Raw genomic sequence first — 25,381 nt, 5'->3', positions numbered from 1 at the left:
GTAAAAAAATTCTCATCCCACAGGTGAATAAGGTAACTGGAAGCAGGTGAGTGACATTATTGTCCATTAAATGTGCTTTCCTGAATTGGTCCGTCACACACAAGCAAAAGGTAGGACGAGAAGTTCAACGCTGAGAAAATAGTCCATTTCAGGACTGTGTTGCTCAATATACAATTGCCTGGAAAGGATGTGATTCTCGCCTACGTTCACAACAACAACATAAAGTTTAGCGCCACGTTCTCTCTCTCCCCATATAAATCCTCGTCTATATTCCTCGAGTTTTTGGTAATTGGGGTCCCTGAGTCCTTTGGATCAAATTAATGGACACCCTGAGCGCACCGTGACGTCTGGCGGCGGTATAATCTGGCTGCCTGATTAGCAGTGTGACAAAGGCAGCAGGCTGCACAGATGGGGATACGCGCGCAGTCAGTCAGGTCGCGTATAGCAACCATTGAGGAGCTTGTGGCGGGGATTTGCAGTGTTTGTTTATTTATTTTGACCTAGGGATGTCCAAACTAAAGTTTTTCACTGACCAACGACATTTCCTCAAAATTGCTGCTGGTGGTATGCCGGTTCCTGTCTCTCCCAAGTTCAGTTGTATTCAACTTTTATCGCTCAAGATCCGTTTTTGCCTGCTCCATGAATAAATGGAGTTTTTCGTGGGTGGCCGTTAGAAGAAACGATTGTGGACGCCCCGGATAGAATCTAAAAATAATCATCAGTGGGAGATGTATCAGCAATGTGCATACACGCTGTTGATTCTGGTTCTCTTGCGCAGCCCTTCTTGGGCAGACGCCTCCAACCTGACTCTGTCCGTCCCGGAGGGACTCCCCCCTCACACTGTGGTTGGCGACCTGGCAACCAGTCTAAGCGGGCCGACTGTTGGTTTCTTCATCTCAGAGAGCCGCGACTCGCACGTCTTCCACGATCTGGAGATTGACCCAGAGACAGGGATCATCACCACAACAAAAGTTCTAGACCGAGAGACCCGTGACCGCTACGAATTTGTGGTTGCTACACTTGCCGGGGAGGTGGTCAGAGTGCGCATAAACGTGGAGGACATCAACGACCATTCGCCGGCGTTCCACTCGGAGGAAGTGGATCTGAGGGTGTCCGAGTTGAGCCCACCTGGTAGCCGCTTCCACCTCGAAGGAGCTCACGATCGGGATGGAGGGGAATTTGGCACTCAGGGATACCGGATCCGAGAGTCCCTAATGGGGGAGATCTTCAGGCTGGACCAGCACAGTGCTGACAGAAACCACCTTAGTCTGGATCTGGTTTTGGTCAGCAGAGTGGACAGAGAAGCGCAAGATTTTTACACTCTGACTGTGGAGGCCTTTGACGGCGGAATCCCCGCCCGGATCGGAATCCTGCTTGTAAATATCCGGGTAATGGATGAAAATGACAACCCACCTGTGTTCAACCGGAGCAAGTACGATGCGACCGTACTGGAAAATGCTCCGGTAGGATCATCTGTGTGCCAAGTTGGCGCCGTGGATCTGGACCTGGGCGACAATGCCAAGGTCAGCTACCAGATCAACCGGCGACAGAGTGACTCAGATGAATTCTTCTCCGTTCACGAGACCAATGGGGTGGTTTTCCTCAACAAGCCACTGGATTTCGAAACCCAGGTATCATACATGTGTTACTTCGCCTTTATCTACTCCATCCTAGAAGTTCTGTCCTCGTTCAAGTTTTTATTCATGTTTTATGCAGATATTGCACGAGGTGATTATCACAGCCAGAGACAACGGAGACCAGCCAGAGTCCGGCAGCACCTTGGTCGTTGTGAAAGTACAGAATGTCAATGACAACAGTCCGGTTATCAGCGTGCTTTTCCTCAGTGAAACCGGGGAAGCGCTGGTCTCAGAGGCCGCCGGGATCGGTGACTATGTGGCCCGGATTTCTGTGTCCGACCCGGACGACCAAAGCGAGGCGGTTTCGGTCGAGCTTGAAGGTGGTGACGGAAAGTTTGCCCTCAAACAGACTGACGACTCCCTGTATGCATTGTGCGTAAGCGCCCCGCTCGACAGGGAACAGAAGGACCTTTATCAGTTGCAGATCCAAGCCTCGGATTTTGGGAGCCCCCGTTTGAGCAGCGAGACTGCTCTTCTCATGAAAGTGTCAGACGCCAATGATTGCAACCCAGTCTTTGAGAGGGACATGTTTGTGGTCCAGATCTCCGAGGAGGCCCCAATGGGGACATCCGTGATCCAGATGGAAACCCAGGACTCTGACCAGGGAGTCAACGCTGATGTGACCTACTCCATCCTCATGCCCGACTGGGACTGCCCAGTCGGTGTGGATGCGGAATCCGGCCTGGTCTTCACAACCGGGGCCCTGGACTGGGAGAGGCAGACAGAAGTATGCTTATTCCTGGTGGTGGCTGAGGACCAAGGGGAACCGGCTAGGTCAACCAGTGCCACCGTCAGCTTGGTGTTGGAAGATGTCAACGACAACCAGCCGGTGTTCCAGCGGAAAGTTTACAATGCTAGCTTGACGGAACACAGCGCTCCCGGGACTTGTTTTTTACAAGTACGTACTCAATGTTTACAGAAACTCACATTTTAGGTTCAACAAAGACTGAATTGGCTTTGGTGTAACAAAAAAACACTCAAACGTGACGCCTGAGATGTGGAAAATTAAGCACAAAATTTTTCTCTTTTTGTGTGTGAGCAGGAAGTTAGCTTGCTAACAGGATTAGTTTGCTAGATTAAGGAAGACTGACTACGTGTTGTCACTAACATAGCCCATTAGCCACCAATATACAACCCGATCTGGAAACAGTCCACTTAGATCTAACATGTTTGTTTATCTAATGGCACAACCATGTTGATGTCTCTCAAAAATCTATATCTAATATAACTAGTAGCATGTCCTGTATTTATTTATTTATTTATTTTTCATAGGTTGTGGCCAATGATGCGGACAGTCCGGAGTTTAGCGTTCTGGTCTATTCCCTGCCTGATGACTTTGAGGAGATGGATCAGAACCAAAACCTGTTCCACATCAATTCACAAACTGGAGAGATGTGCGTCTCCGGGGATATCGATAGAGACGGCGGACACAGTGTCCGCGATATTCTGGTCAGGGCGGAGGATCCGGTTTGTACACCAACAAATATATTTGCAAAGACTCACAAGTTTGATTTGAGGCTCATTGGGAATTTTTGAAATTATTTTTGATGTAAGATAAAAACTTGTTTGAGGTTCACAAAAAATGCATACATAAGGTTTTTTTTTCTGACAAAGACTCTAAACTGTCTTTTTCCATTCATACCAAATTGTCTTTGATGTTTTTTTAAAAAATGTGTCGCGGAATGCGTAATTTAGCAACCAAAGATGAATTTTCTATTGTTTTTATTGTTGCTTTTGTTTTCTGATTCGTGGCTTGCTAGGGTGGCCTCAGCGCGTACACCTTCGTACACGTAGACATCCAGGACGTCAACGATAACGCGCCGGCGTTCATCCCCGAGCGCTACTCCACCGGCGTTAGCAATCACGCGCCACCCGGCACGGAGCTACTGGGAGTGGCAGCCTACGACGCAGACGATGGTCGTTTCGGCCACATCACCTACCACATCGCGCCGGGCGACATGTCTTCTCTGTTTGGCGTCGATAAAGAAACAGGTATTCCAAATTGCAGGATAAACCCGACGGCTTAAGTGTGCACAAGTCCTCCTCACAGCGGGAAGCAGGGCAGATTTGTCCAGATTTTTTTTTTTTACATTTAGCAGATTAGCATAGCTAGAACAAGAGTCCAGGTTCAAAATCAATCCTTGGTCACGTTTTCCTTCCAGGAACACTGTACCTCACGTCCTCGTTAACTCACCTGGACGCCGCAAGGATCACGTTATCCATCACGGCGCAGGACGGCGGTGGCCTGACATCGATCCGACCAGCCGAGGTGACCGTCGAGATCTTGACGAGTGTCCACGGCACTGCCGTGTTTGAGACATTTTACTACACCTTCAGCGTTCCGGAGGATGCCCTACCGGGCACCGAAGTGGGCACCGTGCGGGCTGAGAATCCACTGGGTACTTTTCCTCCAATGAATTCATCCAATCATTTTTTTCATAAACAGTATCCTATATGCACATGTATTTTATTGATTTAATTTTTTGGGGTTGGTGCGATTGTGTAGCTGAGATTAAAAAAGGATAAACCTGGAAGTGTGCCAAGCAGGGCTGAAGCTTAATGACAGCAGAGCAGACACATGAAGCCACTTCATTAATTAATGGATTAATGCCTTCAAGCTTAAAATCTGAAGCAATACGGTTAGCCCGAGGCGTCATTAAACTAGTCTGTAATCTTAATAAAGCCGGGTTGTGACAAACAATGGGGGATAATAATGCTGTAATTACTCTGTATTTACACATTAAGGCATTACAACATCAGAAAAATATATTTTAATATCCAAACTGGAGGACCCAGCACAACCCCAGACACAGGTTTGGGGTCATAAATCATCTTGTGTTTCACAGACGCCACCGAATCCATCTCCTACCGCATTGCTTGCGGCGACCCGCATGGGCTGTTCGCCGTGGATGCAGAGTCAGGTCTGATCAGGACAGTGAAGAATCTGGACCACGAGACTCAACCATACGCTCTGCTCTTCCTCCAAGCCTACGCCCAATCCTCCCCGGTCTATGGTGGGGTTCGGGTCAATATCACTGTGGATGACGTGAATGACGCCGCGCCCGTTTTCCCCAAAGTTGAGGATGCCGTTTTTGTATCGGAAAACACTGCAGTGGGCACCACGGTGTACATTGCCCACGCCCAGGATGATGATAGCGTCATCCATGGCCGGGTGACCTATCACTTGAGAAGTCACCACGCCGGGGTTTTTGCGGTGGACCCAAACCTTGGAACGGTGACACTCAACCGAACACTGAAGATGGACCCTCGGGGCAGGTATTACTTGAACTAAAGAACCGTTCATGTTTGGTGACAAACCTGCGAAACCTGGAGCACTCCTATATTTTATGTTAAGCAGATTCCTTACTTACAGACAGTGTATTGTAGGTGTTCAAATACCTGACATGTTTCGGCGACTACTTCTGCCTTCGTCAGGTGTCACGGTAAGTAGTCGCCGAACTCAGGTATTTGAACACCTACAATACACTGTCTGTAAGTAAGGAATCTGCTTAACATTAGGTATCAAGTAGACAGGATGAATTTAGTACAACGACTCCTATATTTTGCCTAATTTTTGTCCCCAGGCCAATTCTGTTGGAAATCACAGCCGAAGATGGCGGGAATCCTTCGCGCAGCGCCACCCTGATGCTGATGGTGAACGTGGACCAGGCTGCACCCAATGACAGGCTGGCCTTTGAGACGCTTGTCTACCAGGTGGAGATCAGTGAGGGATACCAAAGGGACTCCAGAGTGATCCAGTTGAGGGCCCACCGGATCAACGGATCTGAAACCACGACCCCGTTTTACTCCCTTGAGGAGGAAGTGGGTTTCCCTCCGTATCCCTTTCGGATCCATCCTGGAAGCGGTTGGCTGTACCTCTCCGATGATCTGGACTATGAGCGGGAATCAACCTATCGCTTCAGAGCGATCGCCACATTGGGCAAGGCCAACACGACAGCCGTGGTGGTGGTTCTGGTGCTGGACATCAATGACAATTCGCCGGTTTTCGGCAGGGCCACGTACTACTTCGTCCTGCCGGAGGGGCCGTCGCCTCAGGGACTGGTTGGACAGGTCAGCGCCACTGACCGGGACTCTGGGCAAAACGGTCGGCTGACGTACATCCTGATCTCGGATGGAAAGTTCTTCCGGATCAATGCTCAAACGGGTATGGCTAACTCGCTAACTAGCAACCAATATACTTACCTACTATGTTTCTTTAGTACTCTGTATTGACTCATACATTGCCATCCTCAAATTTATTCGGGAATTGAAAAGCATGACGTGGATCACAATTCCTGAATTTGTGTAGGTTTCGGTTTTTCTTGCGGGGGAGCCGATATAGCTCTGGTAAGACCTCTGGCAATGTTTTTTCCCTTCCATGAGGGGGAACCATTTCCCTTTTGTCAATGTTCGCGCTTTGTTGCAGCTTCAGCTATTGTCAAAGCGCTATATAAACCAATATGTATGATTGTTGTATTTGGGACAGCCGCCCTCATTTCAAGCTCATATAACTCCAGACCCATATAATTTAGGAATTAACTCTTTTTTTCTGATGAAAGAAGAGAGTCTGAGGTTTCTTACACTGCAATGAATGTTTATTTAGTCCTACGACTCAATAATCTGTGGGTCCTGCAACTTGAGTGAAAATGACAAAAACCCTGGCACTGGAGTGGACACATTTTTGCACGTCGTCTGGCAGTCAATGAGTTAACAACCTACTTAGTAGGTGCATACTTGCTAGTACCCACCAAATTCCTGTTAATTTGGGATTAAATTATTTCAGTTTTTTAATTAATTGTCGACTCTGACTATCAAATCAATTTATGGCGAGTACTCCCTCCCCACTGCCCACTTACTTCCTCATCCATCTGCAAATTGCCATTTGTCGTGGTTTCATGACACACCTCCTTAACTTCCTGTAACGCGCAGGCGAGATTGCCAACTGGATGGAGTTGGACCGAGAGCAACAATGCCAGCACACGCTGGAGGTGATGGTTGCCGACCAGGGCAGCCCACGACGCAACGCCACCGCCATTGTCTCCATCTTGGTCACGGACATCAATGACAACACGCCGCAGTTTAGGCACCTGGCGGGTAGCAAGGAGCGCAATATCCAGGTGAGCGTGGTGTATGTTTGTGTGTGCGTGTGTATATATGTCTGAGTAGATGTGTGTATGTATGTGTTTATGTGTGTAGATGTGTCTGTGTGTCATGTGTCTGTGTGTGTGTGTTTGGTTGTATATGTGTGTGTAGACGTGTATATGCAGATATGTGTGTGCGTCTTTATGTCTGTGTAGATGTGCGAGTGTGTGTGTACACGTCTGTGTGGTTGTTTGTGTGTATTTGTGTTTTTATGAGTGTGTGTGTGTGTGTGTGTGTGTGTGTGTGTGTGTGTGTGTGTGTGTGTGTGTGTGTGTGTGTGTGTGTGTCTGTGCATGTGTGTGTGTCTGTGTTTGTGTCTGTGTGTGTCAATTTTATATTTGCCAAACTTTCTTTACTACAAAGATCGATTGATTTGTTTATTTTACTTTTTACTTGACTTACCTTTGAAAGTGTGTGTGTGTTTATTTATTTTTGTCAGATATCATCCAGAATCCCAACAGGATCCCTGGTGACAAACGCATTTGCCAAAGACTCGGATGGGGCTGAAAACGGAACGGTCACTTTGTCATTACTAACTGGTCAGTCCACCCTCTCAAATCGGAGTGAGTCATTTGAAGTAGAGTGACCCAAAATCTGCCCCCCCCCCCCATATGTGCATCTGTCTATCAGTCGGTCCGGACGGTCGAAATTTGAGACATTTTGAGATTGACGCAAAGAGTGGAGATATCAGGACCACGTCCCTGTTCAAGCAAAGCGCAGAAGCTATTTACATCCTCCAGGTGACAGCCCGCGACGGCGGATCGCCACCACTAGAGGACACCACGCTCATTCACGTGCAGGTACGACAAGAACCCCCCCCCCCCCCCCAATGTCCCCTCAGGTTGACCCATTGCATGGATTTACCACCAGGGGGCAGCAGTTGACACACTTGCCCTTTGTAGCAGGAGATTGGATGACTTTCGGGCAGGCAGGTGGGTGGTGGGGTTTCAGTTCACGTAATGTTGGTTTGTCGCTGTATGACCTCCGCCATGAGCTGGTGACCACTCCAAGGTGTAGGCCACCTTTCAGACTTCTTTTCTGCTTTATAATGAATCCGCCCAACATGGCGCCTCCCTGCTACCAATTACCTTTCTGTTACCTACCCACCAACCAACCACCCACAAAATCTTAACGGGGGTGCTTCCTTTCCAGGTTTATGGGTCAGATGACCTGTCCGGACAAGCCTCCCCAACAGTAGTCAGACGTCTGTGGGTCAGAGAAGATGACCCGCCGGGTACGGTGATCGGTTCTGTTAGCATCACGTCTCCCGGGAAGGAAGTGGTCTACTCCATCTCCGATGGTGACGATGACTCACGTTTTGGTGTCAATTCCCAATCGGGCGACATCTTTGTCTACCAGACTCTGGACTACGAGACGGTTACCCAGTACTCACTCACTGCGCTCGCCGAGGATGTCGCTGGTGGGAACACGACGGTGCGGGTAGTTGTGACGGTAGAGGACGTGAACGATAACCCGCCGTGGTTCACCGAGAGAATGATAGAGATCGGCTTGATGGAAGACGCCCCTGTCGGGTTCCTGGTTTTTGCTTTTTGCGCCAGAGACGAAGATGGGACATACCAGAACAGCGCCCTGAGGTACTCCCTCGCTTCGCCCCCAGGATTCCCCTTCCAGATGGATATACGGAGTGGTGGATTGAAGGTGGCAGTGCCACTAGACCAGGAGACCAGGCCGGAATACTCTTTCACCGTAACCGCCAGCGACGTGGCAGAGAGGCGGGTTGAGCGTAGGCATGCGTCTGTGATGGCGAGAGTCTTTCTGATGGACATCAATGATAATCAGCCCGCGTTTAAGTCCGCGGATGTGGTCCAGGTGCCAGAAGATTTGGCGGAAGGCAGCCTGCTCCACCGTTTTGTGGCACTGGATGCGGACAAAGGGGAAAATGCGATGGTTTCTTACATCCTGCAGACGGGGAACCAGCAAGGGTTGTTCGCCCTGGAGGAGAAAACAGGTACCGATTGACCGACGTCTGCTCTGTGAACACATTTTAATGGAACCAAGTTGAAATGAAGTGAGTTGAGTTCATCTTGAAAGAGCTCAACGTCAAATCTGACTTGAGTGTTCTGATCGTCCAGGCCTCTTGCGACTCTCGGCGGCATTGGATTTTGAGACGGCGTGTCTCCACCGGTTGACGGTGGTCGCGGTCGACACCGGCCTACCTCCGCTCTCATCTAGCCAGACGCTGACAGTAGAGGTGATCGACGTCAACGACTGCCCGCCCGTCTTCGGTCACGACATTTACGTCGCCACCGTGGTCGAGAACAGGGAGGCCGGGGAGACTGTGGTCCAAGTGTCCGCCACTGACGAGGATTCGGGTACAGTCAAACCTTGGTTTTCCAACATCTGGGTTCTGGACCAAAATGTCACATTTTTTATGCCTTGGTTTACAACCGAAAATGGGTTCTCGACCAAATTGAGTGTACCTGAATGCACCACTCGACTCCACTCTGCTTCCTTCTACCATGTCTCCAATTCCAATTAAAAAAAAGCAGACATTGATTATAATGGGAAATGTTTCGGTTTTTGACCAAATTGGTTTTCGAACAGGTTTTTGGAACAGATTATGGTCAAAAACGCAGGTTTAACTGTATTTTCAAGGCCCAATTACCCTAACATTATCCTTCCTTGCCAGTGATCCAAGACAACTTCTGCCTTCCACAATTCCAATTTTTAAAAATGACTCAAAATAATCCACCACCAACTTGCACAGTCGTAAATCAGTCATTGCGCCGGATAGTTGACCCCGTATAAATGACCTGTGGGGGGGTCAAGTTAGTCTTGCGCTTACAATGTCAGCCATGTCATACGACAGCCATGCAATTCGTTTTCTCGCCAGCCGTTCAGGAAAAGCATCAGCTTGCACAATGGAAATAAACAGAAAGCTGAGAAATCATCTCAACCGTCCAACCGCTAATCACAGGCATTTATTTATTTGAACATGGGGGTGCTTCCCAATAGCATTTATTTGGCTTGCTGCTGCCGACAGTGCAGCTCTGTTCCAAATGCTCTTGTTGCTTCGATGGCAGCTTCTGGTATTTACTTTTTTTTCCTTGGGGTGTGGGGGGGGGGGGGTCACAGGGGGTTCTTGCAAACATTGGAGGGGGTAAGTAGAGTCTAAAAACAGCAAGCGGGGAGTTTGTGAGGGTGGGGTGGGGGTTTGTCAAAGGTCTCCTCTGGTGATGATGTTGATAATCTGAGCCATCTGTGACAATAATGTCTGTGCTCCTTGTCCACTATTACGCACCGAAAATGTTGAGGTTACGCGGATGCCTTCGTCAAAGCAAATGTGACACACTTTGGATGTAAAAGGGAAGGAACGACAAATTCTTGGAAAAGATACAAATTATTAACCCATTCACTGCCAGGCATTTGCAAAAATGCGTCCACTCCAGTGCCAGGGTTTTTGTCATTGTCACTTGAATTCCAGGACCCACAGAATATTGAGTCTTTGGACTACATCAACATTCAATACCACGAAAGAAACATTAGACTCTCTTCTTTCATCAGAACAAAATAGTTAATTCCTAAATTATATGGGTCTGGAGTTATATGAGCTTGAGATGAGGGCGGCTGTCCAATGCAATACACACATTGGTTTGTATAATACAGCTGAAGCTGGAACAAAGCACTAATATGGAAAAAAGGGAAATGCTGTCCCCCTTGTGGAAAAGAAAAAACATTGCCAGAAGCCATGACCACCGCTTTATGGGCACCCAAGCGTGAAAGAACAAATTCGGGAATGGCTATCTACGTCATATTTTCAGTTCCCGAATAAATCAGTGAATGAGAATGAACGAGTTAAGCACCCTGAATTTTTCTAAATTAGAAATATATATATTTTTTTGAGTCATTTTTCAGTTCCAAAAATTTGACTTTTAAATAAATACAGTGTATAAACATTTTTTTACTTTCAAAATATACTATAAAGTATAATATATAGTGATGAAATATACATTTCTGATGAAAAAAAAACTATTTTTGCTCCCACTGGCACCAAACAACAACATTTGCTTTAATCATATGATGGTAATTTAATTTACAAAAAAAAAAAAAAAAAAATCGAAAAAAAATATAGAAAAGTAGATAGTAGATCACTTTATTTTTCATCATGGTAAAATTGACCTTTCAGAGGAGAATGCAGTGGTATGGTACAGTCTATTACCAGGACCGGGCTCTGAACTCTTCAGCATCAACCCGTACACCGGCCTGATCACCACATTGGCCTTCCTGGACCGAGAGCAGCAGTCACACTTCACCCTGCGAGGTAGGACCACCACTACCCCTGACCCCTTCACTCCCCAATAACACTCACTTCATCCATGCTGCAGCAAACTGTTTTCAGATGTGCCCATCAGTTAACATGGCGAACCATGAGACGTGATCGTGAAATGTAATAACAGGAAAAGCTGAATGATGTAAGGTGGCGACAGAATCACGGCAGGCTCTTGACTTGAGCGAAATACTCAAAAAATGTGGAAGACAAGTGAAGGCAAAGATAAAATATGGCAACAAGCAAAAGAAGTTCAGCTGCTTATAAAAGTCAAAACCGGCAGCTGTTGTCCTGGGTGTTGAGCAATCATTCAGATGATCAATGCAGTGTACAGTGGTACCTTGGCTTACGCACTTAACTGGTTCCCAGACAGAGTGTGTAAGGCGAAAAGTGTGTATCCCAAAAATTAATTTCCCATAGGAAACCATTAAAATGAGAATAATCCGTTCCCAGGTCCCCATAAAACATAATTTTCTACTTTCTAATTTTCTAAGCCTTAAAACTACACACTTTTTATGTACAGTTTTTATGTGTTTTTACACTTTTTATGTATAATAAATGTGCTATGGTATTATAATTAAAGAAATAAACTGTACTGTAGAATAAAGTTGTTTTATTTACCCTTGTGATGGTCGTTGATGGCTTGATGGAATGGAGTGGCCGGTTTCCTGAACACTTGATGAGGAACGTAACCTTCTTTCACCATCTTGAGGAATGATCCTTGTAGGTGCTTTCTCTGTGATAATTTTATCTAGTTCCTCATCAATTGTGTTCTCTTTAGCTGGGTTGATAGCTTTTTGCATCAAGTGTACAGATGGCTTGTGCGGGTTGTTTGTGGAGCCTGTTTGATGGGATATTTTAACCTTACAGTCTACACTCTGCTTTTGAATTATCAAAGTTGAAACTCTCTCACTGTCGTCTGCCTGTCTAATGTTTAACCCACCTCCCCTCACTGCAGCGTTCTTGAGCAATCACATTACACACGCTTTAACCAAAGACTGGGGGCGGGGAATAGAGGACAAAAAAGTCATTTTGTTGTTAGAAGAACGGGCTCATTCGCGAACAACACATCACTCATTGAGGCAGCTCGGTGTGTATCCCGAAAAAGTTCGTATGCCAAGGTAAAAATTTCATATATTTAACGTTCATAAACCGAAAGGTTTGTAAGCCAATGTGTTCAGAAACTGAGGTATCACTGTAGTTGCAAAGGTTGCAATTTTGGAGAAAAACAAATTCTATTTGATTACAGTAAAGTCTCGTTATATCGATATCGGATATATCGATAGTCCCGGTTATATCGATACTATTTCTATGCACGCACGGAGAAAATTACATGCAAACAGGGTCGGATATATCGATAGTCCCGGTTATATCGATATTTTTTCGGACTCCCTTGAATATCGATATAACGAGACTTTACTGTATTTGGCAAAAAAAAAATCCACGCTTGTTTTTACCCACATTACAGGTGATCATGAAATATAATAACAGGGAAGACATATTTGTGTAATGACAGACCAGAAATAACAAAAAGACTCAAATATGTTGTAGAAAAAGTTGAGGCAATGATGGAATGCGTAGAAAAGTGACGGCGGTTCAGAAAAAAAAGGTCCCGGAAGCTAACAATTGGGAGTGTGTTCCAATACCTTAGCTGACATGAGATCTGAAAATGAAAAGCACAATCAGAAAAGCCTGAATGACATCAAAGTGCGTCAGAATAATGCTGTATGTTTTTATGAAGAAATACAAATCCAATAGGTGGCCGAAAAGTGAAGGCGAAAATAAAATGTGTACAGTGATACCTCGGCTAACGAACGCTTTAGCTAACGAATTTTTCGCCTTGCGAACGTTAAATTCTCGAGAATATAATCTTGGCATGCAAACTATTTTTCAGGAAACACATGGAGCGCCACAATGAGTGATGTGTCACTCACAATCCGGTTCTTGGAGCTGGATCTCTGAAGTGAATGAGGAGCTGCAAATGGCAGCCGACTTTTTTTTGTCCTCTATTCCCCATTCTCAGTCTTCGGTTAAAGCCGCACGTGATTGGTCAAGATCTGTGGTTGAGGAGGGTGGGGACACACGCAGCAGTGAGCGGTGGAGGAGTTACAGATGCTGCACATGAACAGGAAAGGTAGATGACAGAGCTTGAACCAAAAAAAACAAAAGTGAAAATAAAAAAAACTAAAGTGAAAAGGTGAGAACATGGATAGAAAACAGTGAAATTTGGACTCGTTTGATAGTTGAAAGGCAGAGTGTAGACTGCAAGGTTAAAATACCCCATCAATCAGGGTCCACAAATAACCTGCACAAGCCATCTGTACAATTTGAAGAGTAGACAAGCAAGGGAACCAGCTATTAATGAAGTTTCTTTGCAATGCGGAGCTCCTCGTGATCCAAGTCCCTCAAAAGAAGCAGGACCGCATCGAGAGTGTGTGTCTGCAAGGATGCGTTTAAATCAAATGGTAAAAATTAAAAGGCAAAGTTTTCATTAGTGCTGCTTAATAAAAAGTTAAGGCTACCTTTTTCGTGGATGATTTGGTTGATTGAGAATGGACACATGGGAATTGGTCTCTGGACTGGGCCTTCATACTCAAATCCGCTCTGACATGACAAAAATCAATAGAGATGAATATAGAGTACATTTTATTTCTTTAATTACAATGCCATAGCGCATTTATTATACATAAAATAAGGTATGTTTTGTGTCGTTTTAAGTCTTATTAAGTATAAAATTATGTTTTATGGGGACTTGGGAATGGATTATTCTCATTTTAATGGTTTCCTATGGGAAATTAATGTTTGGAATACACACTTTTCGCCTTACACACACTTTCTGCGAACCAATTAAGTTCGTAAGCCAAGGTATCACTGTATGTGAAGTGAAGGGGATTCAATTTGCCAATGTGGATTTTTGTTCTCAGTTCAGGCCCGTGACAGCGGCCCGAGGCCCCTTTCAAATATCGCCAAGGTGCTGTGTTCTGTGCGAGACGAAAACGACAACACGCCGGCCTTCTCGCAATCGTCCTTCCAGATCAGCATTCCGGAAAACCTGCCACCCGGCATCGTGCACGCCGCTAGAGCTTTCGACCCGGATATCGGGGAGAACGGCACCATTCGCTACTCCATCCTTGGTGAGGGTGTCGCTCTGCGTCGAAAAGCCATTGTCAGCTCATTTTAAGACAACGCAACGGGCAGATCTTGGAGTTGTGTGAAAGTTGCTAAAATATTTATAGTTCGACGGCCAATTGACAATCAATTGTCAAAAACAATTTTCGTTTATTTTTCAAGTCAATTCAATCAAATTTTTGTGAGTTTTTTTTCAGTAAAAAAAAAAGAATTCAATAAAAACATCTTACAAAAATATATTTATTTTGTAAAGCCATTTAATCTCAAGACAAATGTATTTTTTTATGAAGAAAGATAAAAAAATTAAAATATATATAGATAAAAAAGCACATAAAATCATGTTTTGAAAAGGTGATTTTGTTCCATTATTTTACGAATATTTCATTTCTAGAAAAAAATGTCCCCACATTTTTTTTTTCAATTAAATCTAAAAGTGTTTTTTTTCTGTTGACAATTGTTTTATTTCAAGCTATTTAAAAAAAGTCATACTTGATCTTGAGTTGAACATTTCCCATTAAAAATGTGTTCCTTTCAATATAAAGATATTTTTGACATTTTTTTCAATCTATTGAATTTTTGGTCATCAATGTGATTGTCTTCAGGGGAGGACCACGGTGTCTTTGCTATCAACAGCCACTCAGGGGCCATTAAGATCCTTCAGACTCTGGACCGCGAGGACCATCAGACCTACACACTGACCATCCAAGCCCACGACTGTGGCCCCGTACCACTCAGCTCCACCACACAGTTCCAACTCCTCATCTGGGACCAGAACGACAACGCCCCAACCTTCACGCAGGACAGTTACCGCGCCTCCATCAGTGAGGGTCTTCCTCCAGGGTGGCCAGTCCTAAGCGTCACAGCCCTGGACCCTGACCACGGGTCCAATGGCGTTGTGATGTACTCGCTGACAGACGCAGGGAGCCAGGGTGCGTTTTCCATCAACGCCTCCACTGGTGCGCTTAGGACTACCAGGACCCTGGACCGGGAGACCAGGGCCCAGTTCTCTCTCAAAGTTCTGGCAACAGATGGTGGCAATAAAGGCCCGTTGAGTTCAGTAGTGTCGGTAACTATCCTGGTGGACGACGTCAATGACAATGCTCCCATCTGCAAAGCACATCCTGTCGATGCACTAGTCTCCGTGGACACTTTGCCGAACCGAGTGATCGCTACGGTGACGGCGACAGATGCCGACTTGGGCCTCAACGGGACCGTTGTTTTTTTCCCGCCCGATGACCAGGAGAACCTATTCGACATCAATCTAGAGACGGGGGAAATCTCCATGAGGCGGCGGGTGAGGGTGGGGTTCTCCGGCAGGACGTTGCGGGTGGCGGTATCGGATCGTGGAAATCCGGCCCTGACGTCAGTCTGCCTAGTGTTTGTCCACCTCGAAGGAGAACTCGAAGACTTGCAATTCACACACCAGGTCTACAACACCACTATCGCGGAAAACAGCAAAGCCGGTGAGTGGTACTGTGATGAGTTTTTGCTTTGAGGTGATATCTTTTAGTCCAGATCCATAATCAGGGGAAAATCTATTTAATTTTGTAGGCGTGTATATCATGAAAAAAAGGCTCAAAAAGCAATACCTACAATGGAAGGTATTCTTGCTCGGTAGTTCCATCCAGAACATTTGAAAAAAAAATCTGTCTATCGTGAATAGCCCCACAAAAAAATTGTCTCAAGAAACCATGCCCCCAATACATGGGAGTTTGGTAGGCCTATCTTCCATAAATAAACCCACAAAATACTTTCAGGGGATTCCAGCACATCCTGGACCCTCGTGAGGCTAAACAGATGAGAAAATGTCAGGATGGATAGCATATGTAGAGCCTCCTAAAAAAGTGTCAATTAGCCTTGTCAGCCATTTTGTTTTCAGTAAAGATATTTTACACCAACGAACTTTAGGGGTCGGAGTGCCACTTTTCAGCATGATTACCACATCGGTTGGTTTTTCAGGCATGTGGATCACGACGGTCGATGCCAGTGAACAATCCAACGTCCGGTTGGAAAGGATTTCATACACCCTATTCCCCGAAGACGACGAGGGCGCCTTTTCCATCGATTCCCACACAGGTCACCACAAACAAAAGTCTAGTCGCTTTCTTTATACTAACGCCGATATGCTAATTTCTCATTCTCTTGTAATCAGCCGTTTTATTTTCCATGACGCCATCCACCAAAAACATCTTTCCCAGACAAAAAAATGAAACATCGGTGCCATCTTTCTTTGCCAAATGCAAATTATCTGCTTCATCGACCAATTGTTTCCAGGCCCCACATTTAGGGATCGTGTTCCAGCCCCCCCCCCCCCCCCCAAAAAAAAAAAAAAAAAAAACATCTCCTTCTCCTGGATAGATTAGAATAATGAGATACTCATGTTGTTTTTGTTGATTGTACAACTTCCCAGAGGTAGGGGACTTGCAACACATGACCTGATCCGAGTGTGACTTCCAGTAAATTGTCCACTTTTGAGTCTCACTTAGGCTGAAACTTACAAAAGATTTTACTTCACACAGAGCCAGTATCCATCACGTTCACATTTTCAAGATCAGAAAATCTGAAAAATCGGATGGCAGCCAAATTCGCAAAGATGTGAACGTGAACTTTACAATTTAGCTCACGGAAAGCTGGTCAACCATAATTTGGTAGCCTCGTCTATCGCGAGTTGACACACAAAAAAAAGTCTGAAGAAGCCATGGTCTGCCATTTTTATCTTCAAGCGGCCATTTTGGCCTTCCGGAATGAATTCAGCCCCCACCACAAACCCACTTTCATTTCACACTGTCCAATTCAGTCGAATTATTTATCATCAGAGGACCCACAAAAAAGTCAGTTGAAAAAAAAACATGCTTGAAAATGGAAGTCCGGCAATTACTACTTCCCTGAAACTATATGTTTGCTGAATTTGGTTGCCAATGTGGCAGGTGAGATTCGGGTATGGAAAGACGACAGGTTGGACTTTGAGACAAACCCCAAGATGGAGCTGGTGGTCCTAGCAGAGAAGGGGCGGCGTATGGCCTATTGCAAGGTGGGCGTTACCCTGCGAGACGTCAACGACAACGCCCCCATCTTTGAGCATGACTCCTACCGGACTGCGGTGTGGGAAGGCCAATTGCGCAACACCTATGTCATGCAGGTTAGCACATCTGGTCCCAAATGGTTTCGGGACTTTTTTTTCGACCCCCCCCCCCGTTCAACAGTGCGATAGCATTTTGAATACAAAGTTACAAGTGTGCAGTTAATTGTTTAATATTCCCTGCAGGTTTTCACCCGTGACGCTGACAGCGGGGCAAACGGGCAAATTCAGTTTTCCATCATCTCTGGGAATCACAACGACGTTTTCATCCTGCACTCGGTCCGTGGAATCCTCACCACCAACGCAATGCTGGACCGCGAGATTACGCCTTCGTACAGGTATGCTAACGCAACTCCGAAAAGGAAACCGTGGCCCAAACATTTTTTTTTTTCCAGTATGTGAATCACATATGAGGACTTTAAATGGTCCTCAGGTGTGAATGTGAAATGGGACCATTCCGGAGATTTGTTCATTCCCTTGATGCTCCTATTTCAGGCTTGTTGTACAAGCGTTGGACAAAGGAACCCCTCCTCTCAGCAGTTCCACCATCATCTGGGTCCAAGTGGTGGATGTCAATGACAACAGTCCTGCCATCCCTCCAATGAAAACTGTTCTCCTATCTGAGAGTAAGACCACCTCCCGAAACTTTCAAATCTAAGACTCACATGCCATCGCCTGTATCCTGTAGATCTACCAGCAGGGTCCGCGGTGACGCAAGTGATGGCAAATGACGTGGACCTCAGCCCTGTCATCACCTTTAGCTTAGCGGGGGACGCTGCCACTGAAGGTCCCTTTGCTGTGGACCGGTACACCGGCGTGGTCACACTGACCCGACCTTTAGATTTTGAGGAAGAGGTTGAGTTCACGCTGACCATCTGGGCATCGGACTCTCTCCACCGAACGTCCGGGGAGTTGAAAGTCCAGGTGCTGGATGTGAACGACAACAGGCCAGTATTCCACCAGGTCTCGTACCAGGTTTGTGTCACTGATCGGAAGACAGACAGCCACTGTGTCAATGAGTGAGTCATTCATCTAGTTTTTTTTGTTGTTATGTTCAAGGCGGAATTGTCCGAACTGACTCCGGCGGACACGCTTGTCTTGAACGTGTCCGCCACTGACAAGGACTCTGGACCGAATGGCAAAATCACCTACAGGCTGCTTTCGTCCCTTATACAAGGCTTTTACATCCAAGCAGAGACTGGTAAGAAGATTAATGAACCCTGCTCGAAGAAATCTCTGCCCTTTGCCAGAACCGCAGATGCCAGTTGTGAAAAAGAAAGTTAACTGCGAGCAAAACCCTTTGCCCGTTGCGACAATAAGCCATTATTTCAGTGACCACAACTGACTGATAACTCTTTGTTGTGAGACTGCGTCCAAATTTCGTTTTAGCGTTTTTTGGAGCGGAGTCAGAAGACCCACAGACTTGCAAAACAAATGTGACAGCGCCAAAATTGCATGCGCCAGTTGGGTAAATAATTGCCAACTTGTTTTCATTTTAAGGCTTATTTTTGTAATTAAAATTCAAGTACTTTTGTCGCCGTAGTTTGCCTCTATTCAACCGCCCCACCCCACCCAAAAACATAATTCATGGGCTTGAGGAAACAACGAACATTAAATATGAGAATAATTGCCCGGCTTCCTGTCAAGGAGTGCAAAAAAGTGAAACTAATGCCGCCATCCGATATGCAACTTCCCTGGCTAAAATGGCCTCCTGATGTTTGTGAAACAGTATCATAGCCGAGTGAAAATTAATCAAGCCAATGTGTGGAAAAATTCAGGGCACCAAAGACGGATAATAAATCGGTCGGTGGGGGTTATACATTACTGCCACTCAAGTGTGTCGTAATGGTGTCCACATGGTTTTGGTTAAAATAAAGCCGGCGCACGGCTAACGCTAACATGAGAAAAGGATGTGTTAATGGTTCACGTGTTACGGCACCATAACAGCAGCCCTACTGTGTCATATAAATTAAATTAAGACATTTTAGTCGCAAGTGATCTTTTTTTTTTTTACGTTGCGACGCTGGAAAGGAACAAGCTAGCCGGTACAATTTGTCAAGACAGGGTTCTAAGTTAGACACGCAGATAACCCACGGTGGGCGAAAAACCACTGCTGGGTGAGCAGATTTGTTGTTGTTGTTGTTACAGTTTGGGATGTTCTTAATTTGTTTTTAACTGTTTTTGTTTTTATGTCAGATTTTTACTTTTTGTACATCTTCTTCTTTTCTTTTCGGCTTTTCCCCTCAGGGGTCGCCACAGCGACTCAATGTCCTCCATCTATCCCGGTTTTGTGCATCCTCTTCTCGCACACCAGCTACCTTCATGTCCTCTTTGACCACATCCATAAACCTCCTCTTCGGTCTTCCTCTCGGTCTCCTGCCTGGCAGTTCAAGACTCAGCATCCTTCTCCCGATATAGTCACTCTCTCTCCTCTGGACATGTCCAAACCATCTCGGTCTGGCCTCTCTGACTTTCTCTCCAAAGCCTCTAACATGAGTTGTCCCTCTAATGTACTCATTCCTGATCCTATCCAACCTGGTCACTCCCAAAGAAAACCTCAACATCTTTAGCTCTGCTACCTTCAGCTCTGCTTCCTGTCTTTTCTTCAGTGGCACTGTCTCCAGTCCAAACATCATGGCTGGTCTCACCACGTTTTATACACTTTTCCTTTCATCCTAGCTGAAAACCTTCTATCGCACATCACACCTGACATTTTTCTCCAGCCGCTCCAGCCTGCCTGGACACAGATTCTGATTCAAAGTTGAATGGTCACAGCTATTAGCTATTACCATAGGATGTTGCTCTGATGGGAAATGTTGCCAGCCCACCTATATTTGAAAGTGATGACATGGCACCCCACCAGGAAGTAAAGATTGGTTAGAGAAGAAGCTGATCGCGACTGGCTAGCCCTGGTTTTACTCATTTTCCGAAGGGGGCAAGGAAGCGCATCTGTGACACATCATGCGATGGAAACTTGGGAGTTTTGCCGTTTTGTGCGCTTGAGTTCCACCAAGAACACTTTGGGGAGCGGTGTCTTCTTCAATTTGTCACCATATGTCATCTCCCGTGGGTCCTCAAGATCAGGACACAGAGTCCACGTTTAACAAGAGTTACTCTGTTGTCTTTATAGTGTCGTGTGGGAAGAAGTCGACCAAAATAACAATAAAATTGCCTTTCAACAAAAACACTCAACTATGTTTGCCAAGCTGGTTGTCTTTCTACTTCATTGTAACCCTTTGTTTTGTATTTCAGGATCGCTTTTCACGAATAAGGCTATCAAGGCCACTGCCAAGAGCAACCCCATTCGTCTTCTCATCGAGGCTCAAGACGGAGGAGATCCCACGTTCTCTACCATTACGTCCGTCGATTTGCTGATACTGGACACCAACGACCACACGCCGCGCTTTCCAGAGGATGTCTACAGCGTCACTGTCACGGAGAACGTGCCAATTGGCACCACCCTGTTAACCATTTTTGCGTCCAACCAAGACTGGAGCCACCGAAACACGCATCTGGACTACGCCCTCGTTGCGGGAAACATAGAGAGGCGTTTCTGCTTGGAAGTCAAAAGAACACAAGTCGAGAATCGGATGAGCAATGTCGCCCAGCTGGTAGTATGTGGACCGCTGGACCGTGAGACCATTCAGGACTACGCACTTAACGTGAGAGTATTTGATCGAGGGACGCCACGTCTCAACAGTTCCACAGTTGTCGATGTGACTGTCTTGGATTGCAACGACAATGCGCCGGTTTTTAAGAATGCAGAATATCATGTTGAAGTCAGCGAAAACAGCCACAAGGGCACCGGCCTGATGCAGGTCAATGCAACGGATTCTGACATGGGAGTCAACGGTGTGTTGCGCTATGAGATAATCTTTGGGAACAGCGGAGGATGCTTTGAGCTGGACCCTGATTCTGGATTTTTGACTGTCAACTCCTCGCTAGACTACGAGGAAGTCTACCAATACACCCTTACCATCCAGGTGTCTGATAGCGCAGAGTTAACAGAAGATCAGAAAGTGGCATTCACCACGGTTTACATCGCGGTGTTGGACGAGAACGACAACAGTCCCTATTTCCTGTTCCCCACATTGAACTGCTCCGTGCCGGAGAACCTCCCGGCGTTCACCCATGTCTGCGCCGTCCGGGGTCTCGACAAAGATGTGGGCGTCTATGGAGAACTAACCTACTCCGTACTGTCCTCCTGTTTCGTCGTAGATTTTGGTGGGATGGAGAGGAAGGAATCGTCTGCCTTGGCCGTAGACCCAAAATCTGGTGATGTTCACACCCGTCAGATGTTAGATTATGAACGTGAGAGCAAGTATTGCTTGGTGGTGGAAGCACGGGACAAAGGCGACAGGGCGTCAACGGTCCGAGTGCTCATTTCTGTCAAAGGAGTGGACGAGTTTAGTCCTTTCTTCACCCAGAAGCAGTACCACTTCCTCTTCCCCCAAAACGCAAAGCCAGGCGATACCGTTGGTTCTGTGATGGCCCTGGACCAGGATGGCGGCACAGATGGGGTGGTGGAGTACTCCCTTCAGGACCCACCCTCATTCTTCTCTATCAGCAAAACCTTCGGAGCCATCTATGCGTCGGGACCCGTGGTCCACAGACGGGGCGGTGAGGACTTGCTGGAACTGAATGTGTCTGCCAGGAGTCCCCGACACGGGTCTCGGACAAATTCTTGTCAGGTTTTTGTCAATGTCTCCAGCTCAACTGAGGTGGTTGTTGGTCTGTCGCTTGACGGCCACATGCTCACTCTGAGCATCTCACTTGCCGTATTCCTGCTGACCCTCGTTTTTTTTGTCGGCTTGGTAATCAGATACAAATTGAAAGAGGCCGGCCTGAAAAATCTGCCCACCAACCTGAATCAATCGGACTGTGCCTTCTCTATGCAGGACATGAAACCTGGCATCGCCGTAAAAAATTGTGACGCGTCCAGCTGCCAAACACCATCTAGCTGGAGCGGACGCGGTTCGGCGGAAGGCGAGACTGCCGAAGACCAAGAGATCAAGTGGATTAATCAGCATCCCTGCTGCAAAAGAGATGAGAAACAGACTTTGGAAAACGTAAACGCGCATCCTGCGTCTTACCAGTCTGTAGATGTCATCACAGGGCTCTGTCGATCCTCCGGTATATGTTTAGTTTCATCCATAACCGGCACGGAAAGTGTGAAGAACTTCAAAGAAGGGGGAGGCGAGGGACTACTTGTACGGATCAGAGAAAGGAATCTAGAGGGGAAATCTGCAGATTCTCTGGAGTGTCTGAGTGGGTACGACAGATGGGACTACTTGCTCGATTGGGAGCCTTGCTTCCAGACTCTAGCATCGGTTTTCACCGATATTGGGAAGCTCCCGGATCAGGAGCACCAAGGGGGCCACGAGGAACCAGCACACCCGCCACCCCTCATAACATCTGTGGCCCAGCCGGGTGTGCGGACGGTCCCACCCCGCAAACCGCTACGGGCACTCAGCCTGCGGAGGCGGCCCCCCTACCCCAGGTACGCTTACCCCCCCTTGGACAGGAACACGGGACTCACACCGACGGCCATGACACCAACATTCTCCCCTTCGCTTTCGTCACTCACCATCAGGACCCCCAATGCCTCACCCAACGTATGCGACCCGAGTGTCAGGGGGATTAGACTGGACTCTGGACCCCTCACCGCAAGCCTGCTGGAAGCCGAAATCCAAGTATGACCCAGTGTTTAACTTTTGTACATCATAGCTTGTCAAATATTTTGTAAACAAAGGAAGAAAACATTTTCAGCTGAATTCTATGATACAGTGTGTCTGTAGAGAGAAGACCAGATCATAGAATGTTTTGTTCACGTTCCAAAAAACTGGTCATGGTCTGAACTGTTCTTCATAAGAACATGAGAAGATTGGCTTAGTTGTACTCTATAGGAAAAGTTGAACCATTTTTTTCCGTTGAGAGTGGATCATTATTTTCCTGTCTTCTGATTGGCTCAGCCAAATCGTTTATTTATCTGATTGGTTGACTGTACCACATGTACATAAATCTGATTTAGGGGGAAGGACAATGTTTGACAGGCATTTTTCAAGAAAACACAGTTGCTGGCTACATTGTTTCAACATTGCCATTTTTGTGACGATGGTATTTATTCCCTTATGTGGCAAAAAGGCCTCTACGTTCATGCCACACGAAGTTATGTAGCATCTTCGAGTTAGCCTTAAGTCCTCACTGAAGTCAAGTCCTCTAAAACTCACCTCTGACATTGGATTCAATCGATTAAATCCAGTCCAGAGTAGCTTTGGTGTACCACTGTCCCAAAGTCGTGTTACTCCCTAATTCGAGAACGTTACATAAAGGTGGCCATTTCATCTAACGTGCCTCTCTCTGTTTTTCTGAGCAAGCTAAGCAAACGTTGAGGCGTCCAGCCTGCTGAAACCTCTGCCAGACGTCTCTTGGCAAAGACAATAAACACTGCGGCCTTGACCCTGCGTGTAATCACCTGGAGGTGCGCTGTTATTTATTAACTGGCGTCTGTGTGCGCCTTGCCTCTTTTTCCTTCCACGGTATTTTTGATTCCAGGCTGATGGAGCAGATCTCTCACAGTATCGAGTGATCTGGCCCAAAAAAAAGTGGCCCCTCCCATAACACTCCGGCTATCACGCAGTCAGTCAGTGGGCAAATTTTTTAACATTAACACTTAGGAATTAACTCTTTTTTTCCTGATGAAAGAAGAGAGTCTAAGGTTTCTTATTCTGCATTGAATATTTATGCAGTCCTAAAACTCAATATTCTGTGGGTCCTGGAATTTGAGTGACAATAACAAAAACTCTGGCACTGAAGTGGACACATTTTTGAACATGTCTGGCTATGAATGAGTTAAGAACAAATGGCAAAATTGTGGGTGCTTAAAATTAAAATGGTATCCGTGCTTTAGTGTTGATGACTTAAGACTAAAAAAAAGATAGTAGCAACCATGATTGTTACCGCCCCCCCATCTCTCCCCCTGCCCCAACAAATGGCCATCCCCTTCCACCACCATTTACGCAATCCCGCTGACTGACTCCCAAACAAACAAAAGAGCGCAGAAAGCACGCCTGACCCTCCTCGGTGGCGGTAATTGATCACAGACATCCTTCCTTACCTCGTCTTTCATGAAAAGCATGTGGCGCATCAAGCAAATCCTCCCCCAATGTTTTCTGCATGCTCCCAATGACTCGTTATCGTTCACTGTCAGTATAAAAAAATCACATGAAGTGCTTTTGGGGCAGCTCATGTTCCAACCTCGGACCCACTGTTGTGATTTTGTACCCCACCCTCCACCCACTCCCCTAAAAAACCACACACAAAAAAAAACAAAAAAACAAAACGATGTGATTCTAGCCCTTGACATTTTTTTTCTTTTTTGATGTAAACAAAAAAAAAAGACACGTATGTTCGATTTCAGACGTCAAGCTCAAAACTGACATATTTTTGGAAAGCTAATGTATTTATGTATTGTAATGTATTGTATGTATTTCTGTGTAAGCTCTCAGTCGTACAGGAGTGGAAGAAACCTTTTCATCGAAAGCTAATATTTGAAATAAAATAGCTACTAAATGTGCCAATTTTTGGCCCAATGGGGAATTACCGTATTTTCTGGAATATAAGGCGCACCTTCAACAAATGATATTTAAAAACCTTCTTCCATGCATAAGGTGCACCGCATTATAAGGTGCACCTTCAACTAATAACATTTTAAAACGTTTTCCATGCATAAGGTGCACCGCATTACAAGGGGCACCTTCAACAAATGACAGATTTAAAAACATTTTTCATGCATAAGGTGCACCGCATTATGAGGCGCATGGTCTGCTTTTGAATAAATATTTTCTTTTCGGTGCACCTTATTTTTTGCAGAAAATACGGTAGTTGATTTCGTCACGGCTGTTTTTTTTTTTTTTTTTTTAACGTTTTCATGCCAGTAAGGCTTTTTGTCGTCATATTTTCTTAGAAACTTTAATTGTCTGAATAAAACTTGAAAGTAGTTCCACTAGACTAGACGAATGCGCTTTAACGAGGGGTGGGTGTAGTTTTTTTTTCGGGGGAGTTTCGAGAAAGAGAGTTAACGCAGCCTTAAGCATTACATTTGGA

General features: G+C 46.0%; 1 protein-coding gene across 1 annotated transcript; it reads left to right on the top strand.

Annotated features, from left to right (window-relative positions):
• Positions 1 to 109: 109 nt before the first annotated feature.
• dchs2 (dachsous cadherin-related 2) lies at positions 110 to 25,381 on the top strand. Its single transcript, XM_089006463.1, has 23 exons — positions 110 to 1,631; positions 1,717 to 2,535; positions 2,910 to 3,104; positions 3,398 to 3,629; positions 3,800 to 4,036; positions 4,484 to 4,913; positions 5,222 to 5,802; positions 6,567 to 6,754; positions 7,219 to 7,318; positions 7,410 to 7,579; positions 7,932 to 8,748; positions 8,873 to 9,112; positions 10,927 to 11,061; positions 13,992 to 14,201; positions 14,799 to 15,659; positions 16,156 to 16,272; positions 17,124 to 17,335; positions 17,462 to 17,613; positions 17,771 to 17,901; positions 17,964 to 18,250; positions 18,335 to 18,476; positions 20,528 to 22,968; positions 23,653 to 25,381. Exons 1-23 carry the CDS (start codon positions 729 to 731, stop codon positions 23,665 to 23,667), a joined length of 9,615 nt encoding a protein of 3,204 aa, XP_088862589.1. The 5' UTR covers positions 110 to 728; the 3' UTR covers positions 23,668 to 25,381.

Source organism: Hippocampus bargibanti, linkage group LG10 (assembly GCF_051943395.1).
Source record: "Hippocampus bargibanti isolate YZ-2025 linkage group LG10, ASM5194339v1, whole genome shotgun sequence".
Taxonomy (NCBI): Eukaryota; Metazoa; Chordata; class Actinopteri; order Syngnathiformes; family Syngnathidae; genus Hippocampus; species Hippocampus bargibanti.
The sequence above is the reverse complement of the archived record's forward strand: the minus strand, read 5'-3'. Positions and strand labels throughout refer to the sequence as shown.